Source organism: Corylus avellana, chromosome ca3 (assembly GCF_901000735.1).
Source record: "Corylus avellana chromosome ca3, CavTom2PMs-1.0".
NCBI lineage: Eukaryota > Viridiplantae > Streptophyta > Magnoliopsida > Fagales > Betulaceae > Corylus > Corylus avellana.
In genome coordinates, this window is record NC_081543.1 from 13,010,749 (window position 1) to 13,036,361 (window position 25,613).

At 36.5% G+C, this 25,613-nt stretch overlaps 4 protein-coding genes across 7 annotated transcripts; 2 read left to right on the top strand and 2 right to left on the bottom strand.

Moving 5' to 3' along the window:
* The first annotated feature begins 1,177 nt into the window (after positions 1-1,177).
* LOC132175654 (glycine-rich cell wall structural protein 1.8-like) lies at positions 1,178-2,246 on the top strand. The gene has a single exon (XM_059587664.1). It carries the CDS (start codon positions 1,187-1,189, stop codon positions 2,123-2,125), a length of 939 nt encoding a protein of 312 aa, XP_059443647.1. The 5' UTR covers positions 1,178-1,186; the 3' UTR covers positions 2,126-2,246.
* A 4,481-nt stretch (positions 2,247-6,727) lies between these two features.
* Positions 6,728-7,164, top strand: LOC132174125 (probable E3 ubiquitin-protein ligase ATL44). The gene is made up of 2 exons (XM_059585822.1): positions 6,728-6,819; positions 6,861-7,164. The coding sequence occupies exons 1-2, from the start codon at positions 6,728-6,730 to the stop codon at positions 7,162-7,164; spliced, it is 396 nt and encodes a 131-aa protein (XP_059441805.1).
* A 5,245-nt stretch (positions 7,165-12,409) lies between these two features.
* On the bottom strand, positions 12,410-17,207 carry LOC132176464 (ubiquitin carboxyl-terminal hydrolase 20). Of its 4 annotated transcripts, none has more exons than XM_059588683.1 (8): positions 16,352-17,207; positions 16,140-16,260; positions 15,909-16,019; positions 15,391-15,563; positions 14,910-15,248; positions 14,372-14,494; positions 13,133-13,718; positions 12,410-13,037 (listed from the first exon to the last, which is right to left on the bottom strand). In XM_059588683.1, the coding sequence occupies exons 1-8, from the start codon at positions 16,916-16,918 to the stop codon at positions 12,724-12,726; spliced, it is 2,334 nt and encodes a 777-aa protein (XP_059444666.1). In that variant the 5' UTR covers positions 16,919-17,207; the 3' UTR covers positions 12,410-12,723. The 4 variants fall into 4 exon arrangements, with proteins under 4 accessions (XP_059444666.1, XP_059444665.1, XP_059444668.1 ...); XM_059588682.1 differs by having other exon boundaries at positions 16,349-17,207; XM_059588685.1 differs by having other exon boundaries at positions 16,177-16,260; positions 16,352-16,525.
* Positions 17,208-19,194: 1,987 nt separating this feature from the next.
* Positions 19,195-21,784, bottom strand: LOC132174126 (receptor-like protein 56). Its single transcript, XM_059585824.1, has 3 exons — positions 21,427-21,784; positions 21,101-21,200; positions 19,195-20,950 (listed from the first exon to the last, which is right to left on the bottom strand). The coding sequence occupies exons 1-3, from the start codon at positions 21,782-21,784 to the stop codon at positions 19,195-19,197; spliced, it is 2,214 nt and encodes a 737-aa protein (XP_059441807.1).
* Between the last annotated feature and the right edge of the window lie 3,829 nt (positions 21,785-25,613).

Genomic DNA, 25,613 nt, shown 5'->3' on the forward strand with positions numbered 1-25,613 from the left:
TTTGATTCTGGCTAGTATCTCTACTTAATTAGCGTACTCCCTTCAAAAAAAATTAGCGTACTCCATCCATTATATATATATATTTTACCTTTTTAATTAAGGAAGGATGGAGCATGCCAAGAAGTATACACAAGATGGGCGCAATTATGCAAGGAAGCATTTCTCTTAATTCTAAGCCTGACAAGTAAAACAATGCAATGGTGCACATTAGCGAAGTGATCATAAAATAACGATTTGAGAAATGCATTTGAAAAAAAATGCTAGTTAATTTGTAAACGTGAAAAAAATTCACATTTTGAAATCGGAGGGGAGAGGTGCGTTTTTAAAGGTCAAACCATAACTTTGAAGGTTAAATCATGAGTTTACCATACCCTTAATTGCATTTTTAAAAATTACATTTTAGTAATTCGCTATTTTTGAAACCATACATTTTAAAACCACTAAACCAAATGGACCAAAGAAAACGAGGTCGTATTAAGTCAGCAGTTTACACCCATTAATTGAGAGGTAAATGATCAGGAACATTTCTGTTTCTAATGGGCAATTGTAACGTGATAGGTGGAGGACAGCATAATCACACCACTAGAGTGAGGATACTAGAATTATAGTGTGTATAGTGTCTATGTAATCCAATATTGGGCAACATTGTGTGGACAGTACTGCCCACCTTCTCTCTTGCATGTGCATGCTTCGATCAATCATTCTCTGTGCAATAAACGCGGCTTTGGAACCTCGTTAATTAGGTTTTATTAGAAATTTAACGTTGGAAGTTCCCTGCATGCGTTGTTTTTTTAGATATTGAATTCATTAGTTAGGTTTACTTTACAACAAACATTAACGAGTACTGTGGAAGGAATATTATTGAGTCAGCTATCGTAAGCACCCATTGAGAGGTGAAGGATAAGGAAAGGTTAGGTTTTTTCAAACTCAGGCACTAAAAATGGCTTTCTAAGTTTAGTTAGATATGGAGGACAGCATAAACACACTAGTGAATCAAAGCGTAAGGAGTTCTGACTGAATTTGATCTTTTTGTGTGTGTATCTTGGGCCACATTGTGTGGATGGCTATCTTCTCTACCATGTGCTTCAACTACTCCCTGTCAGTAGATGCGCTTTGGACCTATTGCTATATATAGCAACTCTCCCTTGCATTTGAAAATACGGTTGTGGGATCGAAACATATTCCCATGGCTAATCACAAAGTTCTTAGTGTTTTTGCCTTTGTGTTACTGGGTTTAGGCATTTGTTCTGCAACTAGAGCCCTCCTCACTCTTGAAGGAGCTGGCCACAGTCCTGGAATTGGGCATGAGGTTGGTGTTGGGTATGGTGGTAATGTTGGTGGAGGTTATGGTGGTGGAGGAGGTGCAGGTGGTGGCTCTGGATATGGAGCTGTAGGGGACCACGGTGTTGTTGGCTATGGAAGTGGTGGTGGTAGTGGAGAAGGTAGTGGAGCGGGCTATGGAGCTGCTGGTGGACATGGTGGAGGATATGGAAGTGGTGGTGGTGGTGGAGCTAGTTATGGCACAGGAGGCGCTGGATACGGATCTGGTGGTGGTGAAGGAGGTGGTGCTGGATATGGAGCTGGCGGAGAACATGGGGCAGGATATGGTGGTGGTGGAGGAAAAGGTGGTGGCGGTGGTGTTGGGTATGGTGCAGGGGGAGAGCATGGTATTGGTTACGGAGGTGGTGAAGGAGGTGGTGCTGGATATGGAGGTGGTGGAGAACATGGGGCAGGATATGGTGCTGGTGGTGGAGGAGGAAAAGGTGGTGGTGGTGGATATGGTGCAGGAGGAGACCATGGTGCTGGTTATGGAGGTGGTGAAGGAGGAGGCCACGGTGGCGGCTATGGTGCTGGAGGAGAACATGGTCCTGGCGTTGGAGGTGGTGGTGGTAGTGGTGGCGGTGGCGGTGGTGGAACAGGATACGATGCTAGTGGAGCACATGGAGGTGGATATGGAAGTGGTGGGGGATCTGGCGGAGGTATCGGTGCTGGAGGCTATGGTGGTGGGGGTGGAGGTGGTTCTGGTGGTGGTGGCGGCTATGGTGCTGGAGGTGAACATGGGGCAGGATATGGAGGAGGCAGCGGTAGTGGTGAAGGTGGTGGCCATGGTGGCTATTCTCCTTGAAAATTCAATTGCACCATCACATTGCCTTAAAAGGAAACTTGTTACTTCTCACCCTTGCTATTCAAAAATAAGGTTAATTTGGGTAGGAAGTAGCTTATAATAAATTATATAATTAAATACTTTAATATGCACGTAAGATGAGTGTACTTCAAAAAGTTGCAGTGTATAATTGATATCAATTGCTCTTGTTCTTGTTATTTAACTGTGGTTTATGCAATTTAAATTAATTAATAATCAGAATTCTATGATAACCTTGTAGAGAGAGAGAGAGAGAGAGAGAGAGAAGAAGAAGAAGAAGAAAGAAAGAAAGAAACAACAATCAAACAACCTAGGCCTGAGATCGATCGTGCCATGCATCCTAAAAGGTTGACTCTCATCCTAACTCACGAAATGATCGTTACGTACATGAAATGATATAATGGGGTACTTAATCAGAAATCACGTACGTAATATGTTTTAGCCAAATCAACCTTTAAAAAAGTCGGACCATGCACCTCGTAAGTTCGTGGTAAAACAAGATGCATATTACAGTTTTAGTCGTGTGAATTATTTACCCAATTAACAAGAGATAATAAAAAGGGGTACTGCCTATAAAACAAATATAATGCAGTGGCTTTACTTTTTACCCCTTTCGGACGATGATATTGAATCGGGCCTTTAACGATTTCATTTAAAAATTAATTGGTGTTCATTGAGGGAAGCCAACACCTTTTATGATATTCGAAATCGCATATTGTAAGGCATGTTCTAAGAGCCGTCAAAGTGGCACTGTTGCGCGCACCTCAAGAGTTGAAATCATGTATATGAATTTAACCGGTAAGAATTTGTGTAGTTTGGCTAAACGACCGAGCAGGATGATTGGCCAAGGAATGGCTTGTTTGTTATGGTGCAGGTTTTTTATTTTTTTTTTTTTAAAAAAAATAATAATTATTGACGGTAAACCCTAGACCCGTGTAAAGCATTCCCTCCACACGAGTCAGATGAGACTCCAACTTCGTTAGCGGGCGTGGCCCCAAGGAATTCAATCATTTGCACTAAAAGAAATTTAAACCTTAAACCCGATGAAAATGCTACTAAGACCAAAATCCTTACCGTCCACCAGAGTCAAACCGTTTGCATGTGGTGCAGGTTTGTGTGAGAATGGAAGAGAACATTTGTTGTGTTTGTCCTCCGCCTTTGCCATCAACCCGTCACCATCACAAAGATCAATTATTTTTCTCATCGTGGCATAAAAGTAGGTCTTCATGTGATCTGTACATGACATAAAGTGACCTCATGACTTAATATTAAGGATAACCCAATTGACTGGAGAGATTATGTGACATTTAACAGAAATTCCCATATTGTCTCATGTCTCATGATCATTGTTATACTAGGTTGCATTTCATCCCCCATCATAAAGGTGAAGGGTACGTAAGTCATAAACCATGCTTTTGGTGTACGTACTAAATATGAAAGAAGATGTTTTATTATTATTTGGTCCACTTGCTTATTTTCAACATTTTTTTTAAAAAAAAAATTTAGAATTCTGTTAAATTTATGATCTTGTGAATGGAAACGGCTGTTTTTTAAAAGGAAACCATCCGAAATTTAAAAAATCAACGTACAATAGCCAAAGCCATGCGAGTAAAATGTTTTATTTTAAAGGTTTATGGTCTCATTGTACAAGGAATTATAGAATGATAAGCGGCCGTTTATCATTCTGTCCCTGTGAAAACATTGGCATGCAAGCACAAAAGTTTCTCTCAATTTTCTTCTGAGCTTGTTTCTCAAGAATTCCTTTCTACTCCATAGAGACAATAACTTTTGGAGTGGGTTCTGATGAGGCTGGTGAAAATTCTCCTGGAGTGCTCTCTCCGTTATCAATCATATGGTGGCCTCTAACCATGTCAGCCCCTCCCTCTTCGTTCATCATCACCATATTACATGGAATGGTGTTGGCATAAAATTCTCTATTCTTTCTGTGATGCCTGCAGTAACCATGCATGCAGCGCAAAGCAATCAACTCCTAATGAGCTTCAGAAATTGAGGAAGCCTAGCACGCATACACCCAATTAATGTACACACACACCCAATTAAGCCTACCTATCGAACACCACCCATGTCGCATGAAGGCTCGTGATTTGCTCAACCACCAAAAGTCGTGAGGGATAACCCATTACAACCTTTTTTTGCGGGACAGCCTACATGACATGTTGCATAGATTAAATACTATAAAATTGAGTACCAAATTCAATTCATGAAGTACTAATCTTTAAAATGTAAAAAAGTAGTATTAATTATACTAACAACAACAATTTATAAAACTGTCATAGGGCGGGCGGATCAGGCCTCGGGTTTAAGTAATGATAAAAATCACACTTTTAATTATTTCATCATTATTTACATAGCAGAGGCAATCAGCGTTTGAATCAGCTATTGTAATAGGATAAATGTGTGGTTTCTAGCATTAATACTCATCAAGTTAATGTTCTCTCTAGCTTTCAACATTATTCTATCCTTAAAAGATGGCTGCTGGCTGCTGGTAATTATGACTTGGGATCTGTCTGATAATGTAATCTAGAGGTAGCTTTCTAGTTGTATTGACTTTGGTTAATGACCAATAAACATAATTAAAGAATTGAATGTACCCCATATTTTCGGCAAAGTTCTGCGACTGCTTGAAAGCCTTAAATACTTGGCATCACTCCGCAACTCATTTTCCACATTTGCACGAGGTAAGTCTTCGAATTGCAACATCCAAACATCAAGGCATGTCTTGGAAGAGACTACCAAAATCCCAAGTAGATTAGTTATATGTTATGAAGAAAAAAATAAATTAAAAAATTAATGTTATGCCGTACAACTTAATAATGTGGCAGCGAAAATTAGCTATTCATGATCAATTTGCACTTACTAAAAAAAGAAAAGAATTTATTTTTATTGGTACGTCATCTTAGTTATATGACAGTTATATAACAGTCTAATTTATTAAATAGCATTATCCTTAAAAATAAATTATTTAGCATAAACAGGAATTTAGATAGAGGGAAGATGCATGGAGTTACGTATGTGGAATGTTAAGCCATGGCATGACACCAACGAGAGTGACGACCGAACCAGGCGCAACAAGATTGTTGAGGGTCCATTCCAGAGGCTTAGTCGTGAACTCTTCCATCCCGTCCATCACTACCACCACATTCTTCACATAGTTTGCCGATGATGGTGACTCTCGCAATCGGAGATCCTCTGCCAACGACTTCTTCTTCTTTATGAAACGCCTATACGACTGCTGATGAATATACATGCCAGGTCCAAACGGAGCAACCATTTTGCTAACCTAGTTTATTTGCTCAATGGAGAAAGGAAAAGAGAAGTGATAGAGGGCCTTTTTAGTCCTTAAATAGTTGGTGCCTGCTTGTCTTTAGGGAATCATCAGGATATATAGGGTTCGACATAAACAAGAAATTTGCATAGTTGGTGCTTTGACACAAACAAAGCCTTTTCCAGCAAACTACGATAATGCCAAAGATGTAGTTTAGAAACTTTGAACATGAGAAGCAGAAAACAGGAAATGATATGCCCCTTAAGTATAAGAAAAACCGAAAAATCTCTTTTGTTTGGTTGCGTTTTCCATCGTGACTACAAAAGGTTTTTTTGATTAGAGAGATTGAATCAATCATTAATTATGTCTTAAACATGCACACTCGCGACTCGTGTTTTGTACCATTCTAAAGTATAAGCGCATACACTCAAGTATTGCTTATTTTAAAACAATACCTTAATTAGTCTGAGTTTGGAATTTTCGGTGCCAACTTGACTTTTTCTTTTTTAGACAATCTTTGTCTAAATCGGGCTGAATGAACTTCCTTAACTCAATTTATAAAAATTCTATCGAGTAATGACTTCGTCTTCTCTCAAATGTAATTTAACTTTTAAAATCATCATTGAATTTTATATAATCATTATTAAATTTTAAAAATCTTTCTAAAGATGACTTGACTTTTAAAATCACAAGAACTGATTCTAGTCATTCTTTCAAAGGTTGGTTTTTTTTTTTTTTTTTTTGTTAAGTATCTTTCAAAGTTTTTTAATACCTTCTATTTAAAACATTCTCCAACCACAAACCAAATATATAAATACATATTAATTTTGAAAGATGCTTCAACACATGGATTTCTCAAAGATTCAATATGCTAATTAATCTCTAGATGTTGTCAAAACCTATCCCTAAAAGTGTCCGTCCACTGCCCCAGTCCCAAGTCCCGAAATGGGTCCAAGAGTACATCGAACAAATCGGACCCGATCCGTTTTGTTTATTCAGACAAAACAGCTGACGGCCGGAGGGAATGATTTTGAGAAAACCTAAAGAAATTAATATATATATATATATATATATATATATATATATCAAATAATTAATTCGCACCCAAATTAAAACATCCTAGACTGTTGGGAGTTGGTCCCTGGAGAGCCAAGAACACCCACGTACCGACTTCCTGGGCTGACAAGGAAATCCAGGTTCAGAAGGAATACACTGCACAGATTTGTCTTCCAACATAATTTTAAGACAAGAGACAAGAACCCACAAAGTCGTCGGTAGTAATTTCCAAGAATAATACAATGAATCCTCCAATTCCTGCCCCCACTACTCTTGGCCATGAAAATAGCTTGCCATTCTGTGTAGAAATTGTTGCAGTTTCTGTCTCTGTATTGTTAATAATCTGGCTTTTGAACTGGGTACTTTCAAAATTAGTGGCGGCTACCGTCGAGCCGGAAATCAAGAGCATCAAATAGAACAACTTATGCCGCCTGTTGAGATAAAAATTGCCGACAAAAGCACCGGAATAACGATAAATGGCAGCGGTGGTAGTCTGTGTGCAATTTGCTTGGGAGATTTCAAGGACGGGGAATGGTGCCGTGTGTTTCCTCGCTGCAACCACGAGTTCCATGTGCCGTGCATTGATGCTTGGCTGGAGCGCAATCTTAACTGCCCCGTTTGCCGGAATCCCTTGGAAGTTGCAGCAGTGCCTAATATTGCCGGAGACGATCTTGTGTGAAACAGAGATGGATAAAATTGACGTAAGCTTTTCTTCTTCTTCTTTTTTTTTTTTTTTTTTTTGGATTTGGAGAGTTTGTTTGTAGGCTCCTAATTTTTCCAATCAATCCCGAGTTATATTAGAAAGAATTCTTTGAAGGACTTGCTGAATTGTGCTATTTTTTTTGTATTGTATTATCCTCAATTTCAACAACACTAGGATTAATCTTAGCAGGAATTAAGTTTAGGATTAATCTCAGCTTCAATTCCAGCAAGAACAGCAACAATCTCAGCTTTGGCAAGATGTTCGACTCCATTCCGAGTCAACACAGCAACTTCTATGCCTTTTCCCCCACTCTCAACACCGACATTAACCTAAATGTAAAACATAAACAAATTGAAATGCCATGGTTCCAAATATATGACTTAAGTGTCGTGGTTGATACATTTCGAATCATGACGACAATGTCATCGCTAATAAGAATTTGCCGTCGCTAATAACTTCCCACGTGGGAGAAAAAATTCTAGCATTGTTATTTGCGACGACACATCAATGACGACCACAAAAAGTCGTCACGACGAATTTTAGGCTATCGCTGATAATTTGATTGCTAGAGAGTAAAATTTTTGTAGTGAAATCCGTGCCGGAGCTAGTTGGGTCTTGAGTTAATGTTATCTCTAGCTTTCAACATTAATTATATCGTCGATGGCTGGCTGTTATAACCTTGGATTTGTTTGTATTGGCTTTGGTTGCTAGTGTACGTAAAATCATGGTCTTTTTTTTTTATTGCTAGTGTACGTAAAATCATGGTCTTGATATAGCTAGTTGGGTCTTGAGTTAATGTTATCTCTAGCTTTCAACATTAATTATATCGTAGATGGCTGGTTGTTATAACCTTGGATTTGTTTGTATTGGCTTTGGTTGCTAGTGTACCTAAAATCATGGTCTTGATATATATAGCTGGGGAGCCTGCGTGGCTGACATCTAATTTGTTTATCACTTTTGTTTAATGAATTCTTATTCATCCCAAAAAAAAAAAATTAACAATGACCAATAAAATAAAGGGATAAATGTAAAATTAATCATTGTAGTTGGCTTAAATTACAAATCATTCAATGTGGTATAACAAATAATTTATAGGTCCTTAAGGTAGGCCAAAATAACAGTTTACTCTCTAAATAAAATTTCCTTCAAGTAACTTACTAGAATCTGTTATTTTGTCACGTCATATTGTTACAGTAAATTAACATAATCTCTTCTATCTTTAAAATTTTACTGTGTGTAACCCTCGCTCATTTTCATTTTTCCTGCCACGATTTGGATGCATTTTACTAGAATTTGATAGTCACATTTTGTGAAGCGGCTGAGGAAGATAAAGATGAGAGAGAGTTATGCATGGAGTAAAATTTTGGGGGTATAAAAGATTATGTTAATTTATTGGGTATGACGTGGAGTGAGGGTTGATGTGTAATCTTAGCTGGCGTCCTAAAATGATGTGAAAAAAATCATATTTGTCATTTTTGAAAGTCATAAATTAATAATAACATGTGTCGCATTTTTATTGGGTATCGCATGGCAAAGTGATAGATTTTGTTAATTTACTTAGCTAAAATTAATTTCATGTAGTAAACTGTTATTTTGGCAAACCTTGATGACATATAATTTTTTTTTTAAAATTTAGATCAACTATAGGGACTTATAAATTATTTATACTACATGGAGTGATTTGTAATTTAAGCCAACCTCAATGACCAATTTTGCATTTATAAAACTGCTATATACACAAGCCTAAGAGGTGACTATATACCCCATATTTTCGCAAAGTTATGCGACTGCTTGAAGCGTTAGATTTTTTTTTGCCTAGAATCTTCCATATATCATTATTGAGCCTGAGATACTTGAGATCACTCCGCAACTCACTACTCTTATTTGCATGAGGTAAGTCTTCCACTTGCAACATCCAAATTAAACATCAAGGCATGTCTTGGAAGAGACTACCAAAACCGCAAGCAAATTAGTTATGTTATGATGAAAAATAAATAAAAATAAGCTAAATAGTAATGTTATTTAGTAGATTGTTATATAACTGTTATGCAACTTAAAAAAATTAATAATTAATTGGGTTAAATACTTTTTTGTCTCTTGTGATTTAACAACTTTATTTTTTGCCCCCTATAATTTAGTTTTTATCACAGGTAGTACCTCGGTTATTTATAAAGACCGATATGGTACCTCCGTCTAATTTTCGTCCAACATTTAACAAAAATTCACGTCAGTACCCCTAAAAACTCGACATGTGCATGTCTATATACCTAAAAAAAAAATTAAAATGATTAAAAACATTAAAAAAATTAAATTAAATTATTATTTTTAAAAAAAAAAGAATTTTTTTTCCAGCCACCCCATTTTGACAAAATGGGGATGGCCGAACCACCTCAAGGAGATAGATCAGAGCTCTACGTGGTCAATCTTCCCTTCCTCTAAGTTCCCCTTAACCCCTAAACAACTACCCTCCATAAAGCTTCGGGTTTTCAGTTTCGTTCCTTATCTTTTTCGCAGTTCACTCCTCATCACACCCTCAAGAAGCCCCCCTGCTTTGAACTATGCTCTCCGCTGCCTAAGGCTGTGGAAGAAGAAATACAAGAGCAAAGTCAGGAACCAAACCCCAAAAGAAAGCTCTATGTGGTCAAATCTTCCTTGGTCTCTCTCTGTTTTTACAATTTTTGTGAAACCGGCCAGGGTACGGTGGCCAGCCACCCCTTAAGGCAAAATGGGGGTGGCGCCAAATGAGGTGGCTGGAAGCCATCCCTTTTCCAATTTTTTTTTTTTTTTTTTTTTTAATTGTAGTTTAATTTAATTTTTTAATGTTTTTAATCATTTTAATTTATTTTTTTAAAGAGAAATGAAAATCTAAGGGTTAATAAATTCTTCATATATGGCTAATATTCCCTCACAATTAACCATTATATTTGTAAACTTATATAAATCTTACATAAGTCTGGCTAGAATAGCTACATTGCTATAGTGAATAGCAATTTGGAGCTATTCATTGTAACACACTAGATAAATAAAATATTGTTTATTTTTCTTTATTTCACCTCTTTTCGTCCAACATCTTTTACTTCTTCTGAACATCTCTTCACATCTGCTACGTTTCTCTCTCAAACACAAAATTTTTCTCTTGCTCACAAAATTTCTTCACACAGTTGGATGAAAAAATTGAATGCAGAAAAAATTTATTTCATAAAAACACACAGATGAAAACAAATCAATTGTAGTTGGATGAAAAAATTTAATGCATAAAAAATTTTATTGCATGAAAACACACTGATGAAAACAAATCAATTGCAGTTGGATGATGTTCCTCATATGTGTTTATTTTTGTTTTTATGAATAATTTCTATATATGTGTTTGTTTTCCCTTTAATCTTTAATTAACGATAATATAATAAAAAAGAATGAGAAATAATATTTTAAAACAAATAGAGAATGAAATGGAGAATCAGTTGGAGTGTGTAGTGAAAAAACAATAACTAAAGTAAAGAATTGTACTTTTTTCATTAGATAAAATACCTAATGCTGCTGGAGATGCTCTGAATAAAAAATAAGTCATCTATTTAGACAAATCAACTAATGGGAGGAATGATTTTAAAAGTGAAGAAAACTTACCTAAATAATTTTATTTTTAAATTAAAATGTTCCCAAAACATCCTAGTACTGTTCGGACTTGTTGACTGGAGGGCCAAGAAGTTGCAAGTATTGTGAAAGCTTTTTCCATCGACTTCCTAGGCCAACAAGGAAATCTAGTTTCAGAAGGAAATACTTGACCGTTAATTGCTGAAACTTATATATAGCAACAAAATTTTAGGACAATCATAATTCATACATTAATGGATTCTCCTTCTACAATTCCTTCAATTCCCCCACTCTTGGCTATGAAAATTTGCTCTTCTGGGCAGCTGTTGTTGTAACTTCGAGCGTTGCAGTATTACTTATCTTAGTTTGCTGGCCCTTTCAAAGTTAAGGGGGGCTACTGTTGCGTCAAGAATCAAGAGGCATCAAATAAATAGAACAACTTAAGCCGCCTGTTGTCATACGAATTGCCGACAAAAGCAACGACGGAATAGCGTCGGCAACTTCTGCCCCGTTTGCCATAATTCCTTGGAAGCTGCAGCAGTGCCTAATATTGCCGGAGACGATCTTGTGTGCAAGAAAGATGGATAATTTCTTTCTTTTTTTTTTTCTTTTTTTTTTTTTTTTTGGAGTTTGTAGGCTCCTTTTTCAAATCAATCAAGAAAATAGCAGGTCCGAGTAGCATCTTTCATACTTTCTTAAAACTTGTATGACTCCTTGACCCACAAGGGATGTATTAACCGTCAATACTACAAGTCTTTCTTATATATTTTTTGTGTCATTAAAATTGACGTAATTTTTAAAATTACTATTAAATTTATAATAAATTATTATTAAATTTTAATTCGATGATAATTTTAAAAGTTACATTATTATTGAAATTACACAAAAAAAAACTTATAACATTACTAAAATTTCTAATGTAAAGTCATATCACTCTGTTATCCCCTCCCATCTCTTTAGGTTGATGTGGCGTGGTTTTTATATCATTTAGTGCATGAATTCTACTTTTTTAGTTGGAGGAGATGACGAGTAAAATTATTGAATCATGCCATACACATCCCGTTATTTCTCTCCGCATCAACTTTAAGGATGGAAGGGAGATAATGGGGTAATAAATAAAATTACCCTTTTCTATACCCTTTCTCCTTTCATTGTTATGTGATTTTCCTGGCCAAAGGCCACCATAGATCCGTTACACACATAATAGCGTACTATTGCTTGAGATGATCTTGACTACAAGAGATTATTTTTTTTTTTTTTTGTATTTGTATTTGTTAGTTGGATAATGCCCACTAGCGCCAAGAAATAGACAAACTATTTTTTAAAGAGTAATACTATAATTCACACTTTTATTTCATCATTATCACACCCTATTGACATGGCAGTACCAACATGCCTTAAGATTTTTTTTCAAATAAGGACTTATAAAAATTATCACGTCAACCAAATATAATAATGATGAAATAAAAAGTGTATTTTCTAACATTACACTTTTTTTAAATACCCTTATTTTAAATTTCGTGTTAAATATAACTTACAACTACATAACTAAATAATTCATTTTCCTGATATCACAAACAGAGTGAAAGGTGAAGCACAATCCAAATAGACAACATGTGATATTCAAGGATCAACTGTCAATCTATTTATGATGATATTGGTTATAAGTAATGCTAGATGTCACCCTCATATCCTCCTCGTATCCTTCCAAAACTGAAGCGATTTTTTAAAATATCATTAAATCAAAATCCAATGATTATTTTAAAAAGCACATCAATTCTAAAAAAACACAAGAACATGAGTCTTACATTTATCATTACTCATCGGTTATGTCAATTTATTTCAATCTCTTATCAAAAACTTCCATAAGTGTTGCACTTCATGTAATATCAATTACAAAAGCAGAACTCTCAAAAGACAGGTATGTTAAGCAAAAACTCAGTGTCACCTGAAAATTGCAGCTGCCACGGGCTGCATGATTGAACCATGGTTAGGTTTCCGACGTGCACTAGGGGTGCTGGTCTTCTTACATGGGGAAGATACCATTCTTTTCCTCTTGTTCAGAGGACCATCACTATGGCTTCCTAGCACAGCAGCAAGAAGTTTCGTGTTCCTTCCATGGGGCGCACTCTTTGAAAGGTATCTCACAGCTTCCCTTCTCTCTGAATCTGAATCTTCCAGAGCCTTGTTCAACTGTTTTTTACAACTAACTTGCTTCTCCTTTTTAAGATGGTTACGGGGAATATGATACGTCACACCTGACAAAATCCACCCCACCTCATTGTGTTAGTTCTACTGAATTATTTAATAAGAAAAGGTAACAAAAATCTTTTATAGGAGTTATTCTGTTTACCAGGAGATGCCAAAGAAGCCTTATCTGGACTTGGAGATCCAGGTGGAGTTAGAGAATGAAAACCGTCGTCTTTAACTTCATCAATGCCCTTTTGGCAGCTATTTCCCCCAAGGGAGGATGTAGTGCACAATTTCTCATCATTGTAAGATCCATCACAGCGAGTATGAGCCCCAAGTTGTGTTGAAGTGTAATCCATGGGAGTACCATCTTTAGGGTCATTGGACCTCAGTTCATCTTGCTTTGATCTGCATGATAAATATCCAGAACTCCCAGCAGCAGCATCTCTAGCTTCATTGACCTCAACCCCTTCTTGTCTTGATCCACAGGAGAACATAGAAGAATTTCCCTCAGCAGCATTTCTGGATTCATTGGCATCACAATTAATAATGCCAGCCACGCTAGGATATGAAGCACAGACACTATCCGCATTATCCAGAACTGACTTAGGAGATGTATTGAATATGTTTGGATCAAATAATGGCTTTTGTGCTTCCATTAAACTTGAAAACCAGGGTGTACCCTCCCTTGCATAGAACAGAATGTAGGCCTCCTGAGATAGCACAAACTCTTCTGCAACACTAGTGACCTATACGAGATCAATCAAAAAATAAGTTCTCTTTTCAAATTTTTATGCTATTACAATCTCTTAAGTTAAAGTATTATGAGTAATGTTATTCAATAAATTGCTAATGATTATCATACAACTGAGATCACGTAAAAGTGAAAATCAATCTTTAAATCAACAAGAGCTTATAAAAAATAAAAATCAATAGCCGATTTTCACTGCCGCATCATCCCAGTTGTATGGCAATCATATAATAGTCTACTAGATAGCATTTCTCAAATATTATATACACATCTTCTTCTTTTTTTTTTGATAAGTAATAAAAAATTTAATATCTTAAATAAACCTCAGCAAACAATGGCTTGCATGTCGTAAATAAAACCAAAATGTTAACATTTGCAAATTTTTTCGGCCAATTTTTTAACCTAAAGAACCTGACAAGCAAAGCTGACCAAAATCTTTTGGGGAAAAAAAAATGCAAGCCACATATTTGAAAACTGCTTCCAGTTGAACATCAAACTTACCAAACCCAACAAGTATTTGGGGAAGAAAAAAGTTCAAGACTTCAAAAAAAATCTCAAGGGTTGGCAATGCAAAATCAATCCACTATTCTGGTTTAAGGAAACATAGTCATGCTCAATAGCTAGAAAAGAGATTAAATTAGAAGATATTACCTTCGAGTCATCCAACCTATGCCATGTTGCTGGGGAGGAACGAATGAAGCAGAAGTAATGCCCAGAAGTAGATGAAAACCCAATATGCACAACAATTGCATACAGGTTATACTTCAATTCCACCTGTAGTAGAAAGGGAGAGAGAAAATAAGCACTTCAGCATTTGGTGATTTAGCGCAGACCTAAAGGAAAATAATCTACGAAATGCAGACCAAAAGAAAAACCATCTACCAAATACCTGTACACAACTACAGCTATTGCACAAGATACAACATGTGGATTAAACAAAAAAAATTCCAACCAAATCTATACATGCTTATAAAACTTATTCAAACTATACTTCTCTCTCTCAGCACATGAACCCATAAATAGCCTTGATGTCCAAATTAGATAAAGAGATTTTCCACTTTTTCCTGTTATAAAATGAGTGATGTCTACTCTTAAATTCATTTAATTAATGTAATTGCCATTATCACATGAAAACAAATCTTGTGGAAAATAACATTTTTATGAAATAGACAGATAAACTGCAACTCACATTATTGTGCTGACTGCCAGTGGTGAAGGGCTGCAAATCCAACTCCAAAGGGAATTGCACATGCTTGTCAACCTTCTCAACAAAGGACCCATCAGTTTTGAATCTTTTCAAATGGAATGCAGCAACTGAAGGAGCCTGGTCCAGCATAAACTGCTTCTCCACCAACACTTCTTCCTTGCAGTTCTCACATGTAAACTTTGTCTCTGAATCTTCAATCTTTTCCACTTTGGTAAAAGACTCCAAAGCACTTGGAAGAGTGTCCACGTCTTCAATCTCCAAACTCAGGTCTATCAGAGGCTCATATGTGTCGGAAGAGTGTCCACAATTGCAACATCGAAGCTGAAATTCAACCGATGACATTATTTTCTGAACCCAACCCAAACATTTAAAAAACAAACAAGCAAACAAAAAGGAGTGCAATGATTTCACAATAAACATTTAATTGTTGAAACTAAAAGGAAACTCACTTCTATGCGCATACCTTACTTACAAGACGGCCTCCAAAAACCCTTTCCACAAGGTTATTATCTTGGGGTAACAGAGTCTTATCCTTTATATTCAAATCCAAACAACACCTCTCAAGTTTATCTAAAAAGCATTGCAAAAATTCATGGGCATCTTCCTGCTGGTATCTCTGAAAAAAAGATGATATATCTAATTGTTCGCACATCAAGGATCACAAAGCTTCTTTTAAAAAAATGCCCTTAACTAACAAAAATCGTATATTACAAGTAGCATTTCATAAACAACAGATAGAATACGAGATACTAATTAGAGATTTTAATGATTCCAAATTTAGCTTGCATTCAGTGTCACCGAAACAACAATGCTATTCTCCAGTTGGTCATCAAAACAACAATAGTTACCAAAATTCAGGATAATGCACCAAAATCTAAAGTAGTGACTAATGACATATCTACAATTATATATAGTAAAACCAGCCCCAAATAAATAGAGGATACATTCAGAATAACCATAAACAGAGGTTAAAAAGGATACGGTTCAAATTATCGACAAGTTTCAAAGGTGAAATAACCCCTCCAGAAGAAGCTAAGGACCGTTCAACATGGTCAATGAGAGCACAAAGAACACAGAACCCTTCGCTGCCACCTGAAAATTACAATACTGAAAATTGAACAAAAAGGTGCTAATCCAGGAGTAAATCACATAAAACAACACCAAAAAAAATAAGGTTAAATTAAAATCAATAGAAGCCTTGATTGATCTTACGGTCACAGGGCATGGCGTGACTGCAAGAAAGAAGAACCTGGACAAGTGGCACAGTATGCGTAAAGCATTGCAAGACGGCATTGATAAAGCATGTGTTGCCTAGATTTGCAAGCCCTGCACCCTACAAAACCAGAACCAAGACCAAAAAAAATTCAATACCCCCAAATGTACACATACCTATATAATATTCCTGAAAACACAAAGCATACCACCATAGATGGCTTGATATCGCCGATAGAGAATGAAAGGGCTGAAGGCGATGAAGACCAGGTGCCTCTGGAGGAAGAGCAAGATGGCCATGGCGAAGAACCATGTGAAGAAGACCGTCGCGATGACGAAGATTCCAATAAATTGTTACGGAAAAAGCGATCAGGGGAAGAGGCAAACGGCTCCACTTCTAGGGCTTCGTCATCACTACAGATAGAGAAATTGGGATAATCATCAACGGGTTCTGTTTGCGCAGGCATAGAAGAAGACCAACTTAGGGTTTGGTTAATAGGAGGTAAAATTGTTGACGACCCAGTTGGATTCGACGCCAAAAGGACCAAAGATCGATCATCTTGGGGTTTTGGAGAAGACCCATTTTGATTAGATGCAGCAACCAAAGAAGGATCACCGAGGGCTTCAGCATGCAAAGATGTTGAAGACTCACCAAGGTTTTCTTCAGAAACAGGCATTTCAGGAGACAATGATGAAGACCCATCAAACATTTCTTCGGAAACAGTAAAATCTGAAGGAGCAGAGTCGGGTTCTAGGGTTTCTCTGAGATGGGCTTCCATGTCGGATTCAGAGGCTCTGTGTTTGCGTGTGTTGGTAAGGAATTTGAAATTGAGAAATGGAATTTGAAGGGTTGAAATTGGGGAGAATGTTTTTGGCTCCAAATTTGAGTTTGGGAAATTCTAGGGTTTTGTATTTGAAGGGGGGTGAAGAAAGAGGGAAGGTGAAAAAGTGTTTGAAAGATGGTTCGGTTGGGAGGGGATTTGAGATATTTTGAAAATGGAGGGAAACCTCAATACAAATACACCAATTATTTTCGTTTTTCCGCTCCGACCAAATTTTAAGGAGAGAGAGAGAGAGAGAGAGAGAGAGAGATTTGTGGGACTGTGGGAGAAAGGGATACATCAAGATTTTTTTTTTTTTTTTTCTTTAACTTTATGCGCAAGTAATACGATAACATTTTTTTTTCTTTTATGGGAAAGAGACTAAGAGTGGATTGAGATCACAAATACAATAATCTAGGGTAAGCATGGGGTGCAATATCTTTTTTATGGACCATTTACTTTAAATAAACTATTCAAATTGTACTCAAAAAAAAAAAAAAAAATTAGTTGGGGGTGATTTGGCCATCCTTTCTAGCCACAACTCGGGTGGCTAAACCACCCCAACGTCCAAGTGTGGTTTGGCCATTTCAAACCACTTCTACCACCTCTTTTCTTTTCTTTGTTTTGGACTACTTATTTACAATGAATGCCCATAAGAAAAGGGTAATGCATCCGTTTACAATTCTAATGGTGTAATGCTTGTCATCTAAGATGCATTTTCAAACTGCCGTTCATGCTTGGCTACGGAGCCAAGCATCAAATGGGCCAAACCATTTTTTCGGCTCATTCTTTATTTTACATTCTACTAATTGATTTAAGATGTTTGTTGTGTTGGGTTGCCTCGCCTATTTTTGGATTGTGTTAATTATTGTAATTTTAGCCTCCCTTTTTTCCTTTCATATTGCTTGGAAAACAAAAAAGTGCATTTTCTGGTGACCAGGCTGTTTCCACGTTGCCTCTTTCTTTCTTTCTTTGTTTTTCTTTTTAATTTTATTTTGCCTAAGTTAGGCAAAAAAAAAAAAAAAAAAAAAATTGCATTTTAAGATGTAAACTTCTTGTGAGGGTCTCTTCCCGCTTCCAGTATTTGCTAAAAAAACAATAAAAAAAAACCCTTATCCTGTGGGCCTGTGGCTATAAATAAAGATGTTGTGATGACTAAGTGACATATAGAATTGGAAAATGGAGAGGATCCATGTCAATTGAAAAAATGGTAGTATTGCATTAAACTATCATTATAGAGAAATAGAAAATGTTAAGTGTTCTTCTTATGTTCTCTTAGTTCTAGGTAGATATTATTTTCTATAAACTAAGTGAAAGAAATAAAGACAAATTTCTTTTTTGCTTTTTTAAAAAATAATATTGTAGGACCAGAACGTGAGAAGGACATAAGGAGAACACATAGTATTCCACATATTTAATCCATCGCTCCCACTAAATGAGACAAGAGTTATTATGTGCTCTCCTAGTCCTATATGAATATTATTTTTTTAAAATCAGGTGAGAGAAATAAGAGTCAGTTTTATTTTTGCTTTTTTAAAAAATAATATACACCTAAGACCATGAGAGCACTTAGCATTCCCTAAATGAGACAATGAGAAACTGGCTCAAGATAACTATCCATATATATATATATATATATACGTTTTATCACATTAATTACAACAGTATACTATAGCTCAGATAGCTTTCTTTTTATTTTGAATGTTTGTCTTGTAACATGATTCAATATAACTGTGTATTCTATATAAGATCAACACAACATATGGTTGTCCTAAGTTTACCAAATTCACAGCAATTCAATTTTTTTTTTTTTTTTTTTTTCAGTTTTGTTGACAGCAATTACTATCAAAATCCAAACCAGGCTAATTTGTTTTCAAATGCTTTAAGATGCAACATGTATGAAGGACATACAGTTCTTGCTTTTCCTTAATGATTTTTTTTTTTTTTGGAAAGATCCCAATTAAAATATTTGGAATAAAGTGAGCATCCTCATTGGTCTTAAGAAGCAAAAATTTCAAGAGCCATGCATATCATTCACAACACATCAAAGAACACAAAGGGCAGAACAAATCTCATAATCTATAATGAAATCCCCAAACCCCTACAACTTGTATACAACATCTACTTCCAAGTGTAACATGGAAGCACTCTACAATACAACATCTTTATTCAAGACAGACATTATTTTGAAGTTCAGATATCTTTTCCGGTTCCACTACCAAGTTGGCTGTGAATCACCAATACTTGGAAAGCATTTCAAAAAAAGACTCAATAAATCTATCCACGGCTCTAAAATAGTTATGCCTCCAATTCTTATTCAAGATTAGGATTCCGAAAAAAACCCAAAATCCAAATGCATAAGAGACAGCAACAAATGCATAGAAGAATAAATGGCTATCAATTATTCTAGTCCCTTCTTCTTTGTCCTTACTTTGACCGTTATGCTCAGGTTGAAGTTCATTTGTGGTTGAGCAGTTCCTTGGTAGAGGGTCTCCACAAAGATTTGGATTACCATCATAGCATTGCATCCCAAAAGTTGAGAATTGTCGTTCAAATGGGATTCTTCCTGAAAGATTGTTATATGCAACACTAAATGTAGATAGAGAAGTGAGTCCAACCAATTCATAAGGGATTTTCCCACTCAAATTGTTGTGAGAAAGATCCAAACTCTCCACGTTTTTCAAGTTTTGGAAAGAAATTGGAATGGGACTTGTTAAGAAATTATTTGACAAGTTCAAAAATCGAATCTGTGACAAGTCTCCCATTTTAGAAGGAATGCTACCTGTCAATTGGTTGGATGACATGTCAATTCCAGTAATCAACCATAGCGGTATACCTTTGAAATTATATACCGCATTTTTTATTTGCCATGACGCTCCGATTTCAACTTGCATTTCATCTGCATGTGCAAGTCCATTTACAAATGTTCCGGTTGGAGACATCTTCTTCCAGAATGTAATGTTATCAAGGCAGGTGGGAATTCGACCTGAAACATGATTATTAGAGATATCGAAAATTCGCAACCTTTCCATTTGACACATTTGTCGGAGTAGGTGACCTTCAAAGCGATTTCCACCTAAAAGAATTATGGCCAATCTAGGACGATCATACAACCACTTTGGAATACTACCAGACAAGTGATTGTTTCGAACATCTAATATTTCCAAAGAGGGACTGTTTGAGATCGTGGGTGAGATGACTCCTTCAAAATGATTGCCGCCAAGTAGTAAAGTCTCCAGCCATGTCATGTTGGAGTTCCTTGGGAGCATTTCTCCTTGCAACTTATTGTTTGATAGATTTAGATATGCCACGTGGCTTCCATTTCTAGTCAAACTTTGTGGTATTGTTCCGGAGAACATGTTGTTAGAAAGATCTACTATTTCCAAAGACAGATTACCAAATGACCATGGAATTTTGCCTTGTAATGCATTTGAGGACATGTTAACTTGAAGTAAGCTTGGAAGAAGATGTCCAATATTTTCAGGAAGACGACCTTTGACATAATTATTAGATATGTCAAGAACCGTAAGTGACGAAGTTTGATTAGCAACACAATCAAGAAAAGAACCATCGATTTTGTTGCTTCTCAAGGATAAATACGTGATATTCGTGTTGAACAACAGCTGACAAGGTATGCTTCCCTCTATTGAGTTTACGGACAAATCTAGCCGTAACAAGGAATATTGGGTCAAGATGAAGCTTGGGAAAATGTGACCATTCTTCTTGTTGATGTTGCAATCCTCCAAGCTCAGAGTTTGTAGTTGAAAGGTTGGGACCCATGAGGGAGATTCGGTTTCAACTTGCAAATCGTAGTTGCTTGAAAGATCAAGGGTTACGAGACTTGAAGCATTGGCAAAAATAGAAAATGATAAAACCCCTTCTAATTGATTGCCCGAAACATCAAATCTCAAAATCCTGCTTTGGTTAGAGAATATTAATGGAGGTACATTGCCATGAAAGAGATTATGTGAAAGATCGAGGATTTCGAGACTTGAAGCATTAGCAAAAGTAGAATATGATAAAATCCCTCCTAATTGATTACCCGAGACACTGAAGAGGGTAATCTTACTTTGTTTGGAGAATATTGATGTAGGTGGATTACCATGAAGGCGATTACCCCATAGATAAAGTTCTTCAAGGTTTGCAATCATCCCAAGACAAGAAGGAATAAAGTCCTCCAATCCATTATTCCAAAGATCCAACACCCTCAAATGTTTCAGTCGCTTCAATTCGCAAAAAGCTGCAACAAAATGAGTGAGTAATTAAATGAAGTCTAATTCATAGAGAGTCAAAATCGATCATTCTATTGGGAACTTCATAAATTAGTCACTATGAATTGAGTTGGAAGTGAAAGGGCAAATGAAATTAAATGAAACGCCTATAGATGAACAAATCATGGGATTAAGAAAAAGAAAAAAAAAAGAAAAGAAAAAGAACAAATCAATTAAGTTAGAGTTCTCACGTACGTTGAAGGCCTCCTCCAATTTGCATCTTATTAAGAATGAGTTCTTCCAATTCATCAAACAGGGTGAACAAGGTTACATTAGGATACCATGTTTTTGAAGGTGCCATGTCGCCATTCAAGTAGTTTTCCAAATGGATAACGCTAACCCCCCCGCCAATACTCCCACACACGATTTCAAGCGTTTGATTACAACAATCCCTTCCGTCCCACCCTGCAAAGGCTACACCATTTGTTGAGTTTCTGATCTCCAACAGAGCTTTGTTCTGTTCTTCGCTGCATCCTTTACCACAAGCAAAAGGGAAAAAAGAGATTGCCATAACCCAAACCAAAATGACATAATTGCCAAAACAAATCTTCATGATTTCGGAAGAGATAGATTATCAAATGAATGGCATGTTGTGCATCTTCATCATGCTGCCTTTATGTATAACGTATGAATATATAAAATATTATTTCAGCAATCCAATTATTACTCTTTTCTTCCCCATTCATTTGTATATTCTGCTCAGTCATAGCCAGCCCCGCGTTTTCTGGAGATAGTTTGAAAATTGAAGCAGCTCACGCTGAAATAGAAGGTTTAGTCAAAAGTGGATGCATGTTAAGAGAATATGTGAGGATTGAGATGCTCCCACTCTTTCCCACAAACAAACACAGACAGCCTCCGGGATATTATAAAAAACGTTACTTTGGATGACTTTTGACCTGAAAATGTGATCCTCCACATTGATGGGACATCCATTGATCGAGGTCACCGAAGAGATTTATAAAAGGGAGAGAAAAACGTTTGCGTTTGCCAAACGCCAGGGAAAGTTTATAGTTTTTTTATTTTTTACTTTTTAATTTAATTTATTTTATTTTAATTTTTAAATTTTTTAATATCAAAAACTTATGATAATAACCCAATTAACAAAAGGGGCCGTCCAGAACCTTTTTTTTTTTTTTTTTTTCCTATTAGATATATGGGCAACATATGAGCTATAATTTGCTGCATGTAGATGCTTTATTGGCAAAGCTAATAAGATTGTAAATAAAAGATTTTAGGAAAAAATACAAAATCAGTCCATGTGGTTTACCTGATTTGCAATTAACTATTTGTGTTGGGTGGTCCCTCTTATGTGGAGACCACATGGACTACAACAAACAAAGAGTTTTGTTTGTAGTAAAACTCTAACACACGGTGCGTGTGTTTATAAGAAACAAAAGTGAGAAAAAGAAAAATATAAAGAAAAAGAAAGAGTGTGGTGGTGCATAGAAGAAAAAGAAAAAGAAGAAAAAGAGTTTTGCCTATTCACATCTGTCAGAGATTGGAGTTTCATTTGTGGTCCGATCTTGATGCAATTTTAGAGTGTTGCTCCTAATGACGAGTGCTACGTATTGACTGGTGTCGATCGTTGGAATTCCTCTCTAATCGCTTGGTTGCTAATACTTACTTAGTGAGATCTTTTTTTATTCTTGTTGGAATCCACTTTAGGGTGATGAATTTATGTTTAATCCAAGAATGCATGTATTCTTGATGTGGTGATAACCTCTAGATATTTTTCTAGGGAAGACAATTGTAAACTCATTATTGTTGATAGTGGAAGATTTAACTGGACTAGGTCCCGTGGTTTTTACCTTCGCATTGGAGGGTTTTCCACGTAAAAATCTTGGTGTCTTGCTTGTGGGTTTGCTTGATTAGTATTTTGCTATTGTGTTACTATTTAATTTGCACAAAGAGGGGTAGATTAATTCCGCTGAACATCTGAAATTGATGTTCACCCCTAACAAAGTGGTATCAGAGCCTTTGGTTCATTGTTCGTGTGGAGTTATTGTGTGAATTAAATGGAAGAGTCATCTAATAGCATGGTTAAACTCACAGCTTCCAATTATTCAATTTGGAAGACTAGGATGGAAGATATTTTGTATTGCAAGGAATTGTTTGACCCCATTGAGTTGAAAGGTGTCAAACCAGTTGCTGCAACCAACGATGATTGGAAGAAATTGAATAGGAAAGCCGTTGGATATATTAGGCAGTGGGTTGATCAAAGTGTCTTTCATCACGTAGCTAAAGAAGTTGATGCTTATGGTCTTTGGCAGAAGTTAAGGAGTCTTTAAGAATGAAAGACTGCTCAAAACAAAGCCTTTGTGATAAGAAGGCTTGTGAATTTGAAGTACAAAGATGGGCATAGTGTTACGGAGCATCTGAGTAATTTTCAGGAAATGTTGAACGAGTTGTCTACCGTGAAACTTGCACTAGATGATGAGGTGCAAGCATTACTTGTGTTGAGTTCTTTGCCAGACAATTGGGAAACCTTGGTGGTGTCACTCAGTAATTCGGCTCCCAATGGTGTGATAACTATGGGTAAGGTAAAAGACAGCATGTTCAATGAAAAGGCAAGAAGGAAAGAGCAAGGTATTTATTCTCATTCAGAGGCACTTGTTATAGAAAGGCGGGGGAGAAGTAAAAGCAGAAAACCTCACAGGTATGACAGTCGTGACAAGTCAAGAGGAAAGTCTTATTCAAAAACAGACATAAAATATTTTCACTATGGCAAGCCTGGGCATATAAGAAGAGATTGCAGAAAGTTTAAGAGGGAACAGTTGAATGAAAAGACGAAGAACGTCAAGAAGAAAAAGACACTGCAGTAGTTGCATCTGATGGTAATGTGGTATTTGCTTTTGATGAAGCTTATGTTAATCTCGCATGTGATGAATTTACGTGGGTAGTTGATACAGTAGCATCTTTTCATATTACTCCACATAGAGATTTCTTCTCTTCCTACACCAGTGGCGATTTTGGTTGGATTAGGATGAGAAATGAAGCAAAGTATAAAGTTGTGGGCATGGGAGATATACAGCTAGAAACCAGCATTGGGTGCAAATTGATTCTCAAGAATGTCAGGCATGTTCCTGAAATGCACTTCAACTTGATTTCTATTGGGAAACTTGATGATGAAGGCTACTACAATTACCTTGGAGGTGGACAGTGGAAACTGACTAAGGGTTCTTTTATCTTAGCCAGGGGAAAGAAGACCAACACTCTCTACAAGACAGCTGCAAGACTAGTCAAGGGAGATACGATTGTTGTTGAGAATGAAAACTCCACTGAGCTATGGCACAAGAGGCTTGGTCATATAAGTGAGAAATGACTTCAGATTCTTGCCAAGAAACAGCTCCTACCTAATAATAAAGGTACGTCATTAACACTCTGCACTCATTGTCTTGTTGGAAAACAAAGAAGAGTTTCATTTCAAAAATCCTCTTCATCAAGAAAGTCTAACATTCTTGATTTAGTTCACACTGATATCTGCACTATGAACACTAAAACTCTAGGTGGTGCTCTTTATTATGTAATTTTTATTAATGACCACTCTAGAAAGGTATGGGTGTTTGCTTTGAAAACCAAAGATCAGGTATTGGGTATGTTCAAAGTCTTTCATATGAAGGTTGAAAGAGAAACTGGAAGATAGTTAAAATGCGTCCGTGCAGACAATGGTGGTGAATACAGAGGACCGTTTGAAGAGTATTGCAAAAGCCATGGAATCTGGCTTGAGAAAACTGTGCCCAAGACTCCGCAGCATAATGGTATAGCAGAGAGAATGAACAGAACCATCTGCGAGAGAATCAGGTATATGCTCTCTCATGCAAAATTGCCTAAACATTTTTGGGGTGAGGCAATGAGGATAGCAGTTGACTTGATAAATCTTTCTCCTTCAGTTCCTTTGGATGGTGACATTCCTCAAAGGGTTTGGACAGGGAAAGATGTTTCTTTTGAGTACTTGAGAGTGTTTGGTTGCAGGGCATTCGTCCATATTCCTAGAAATGAGAGGTCAAAGCTTGATAGCAAAGTCAAGCAATGTATCTTCATGGGTTATGGGCACGAGGAGTTTGGTTACAGATTGTGGGATCCAGTTAATAAGAAAATCATACGAAATAGAGATGTCGTATTCTTTGAAGATCAAACCATTGAAGACTTGGATCAAAAAAAGGCAAAGTCTCTCAATGAATACCGGGTTGATTTGGATCCAATTATTCCTCCTTCTGTGATGCATGATGAACACATGGGAGATTTACAAAAAGAACAGGTTGATACAGTTGGTGAAAATGGTGAGCCTGCAATTGATAATGTGGAGTCAGAAGAGCATCTAGAGCAAGCTTCTTCAGAACCAGCCGCTGAGATTCAGTTGAAGAGATCTACCAGAAATTGAC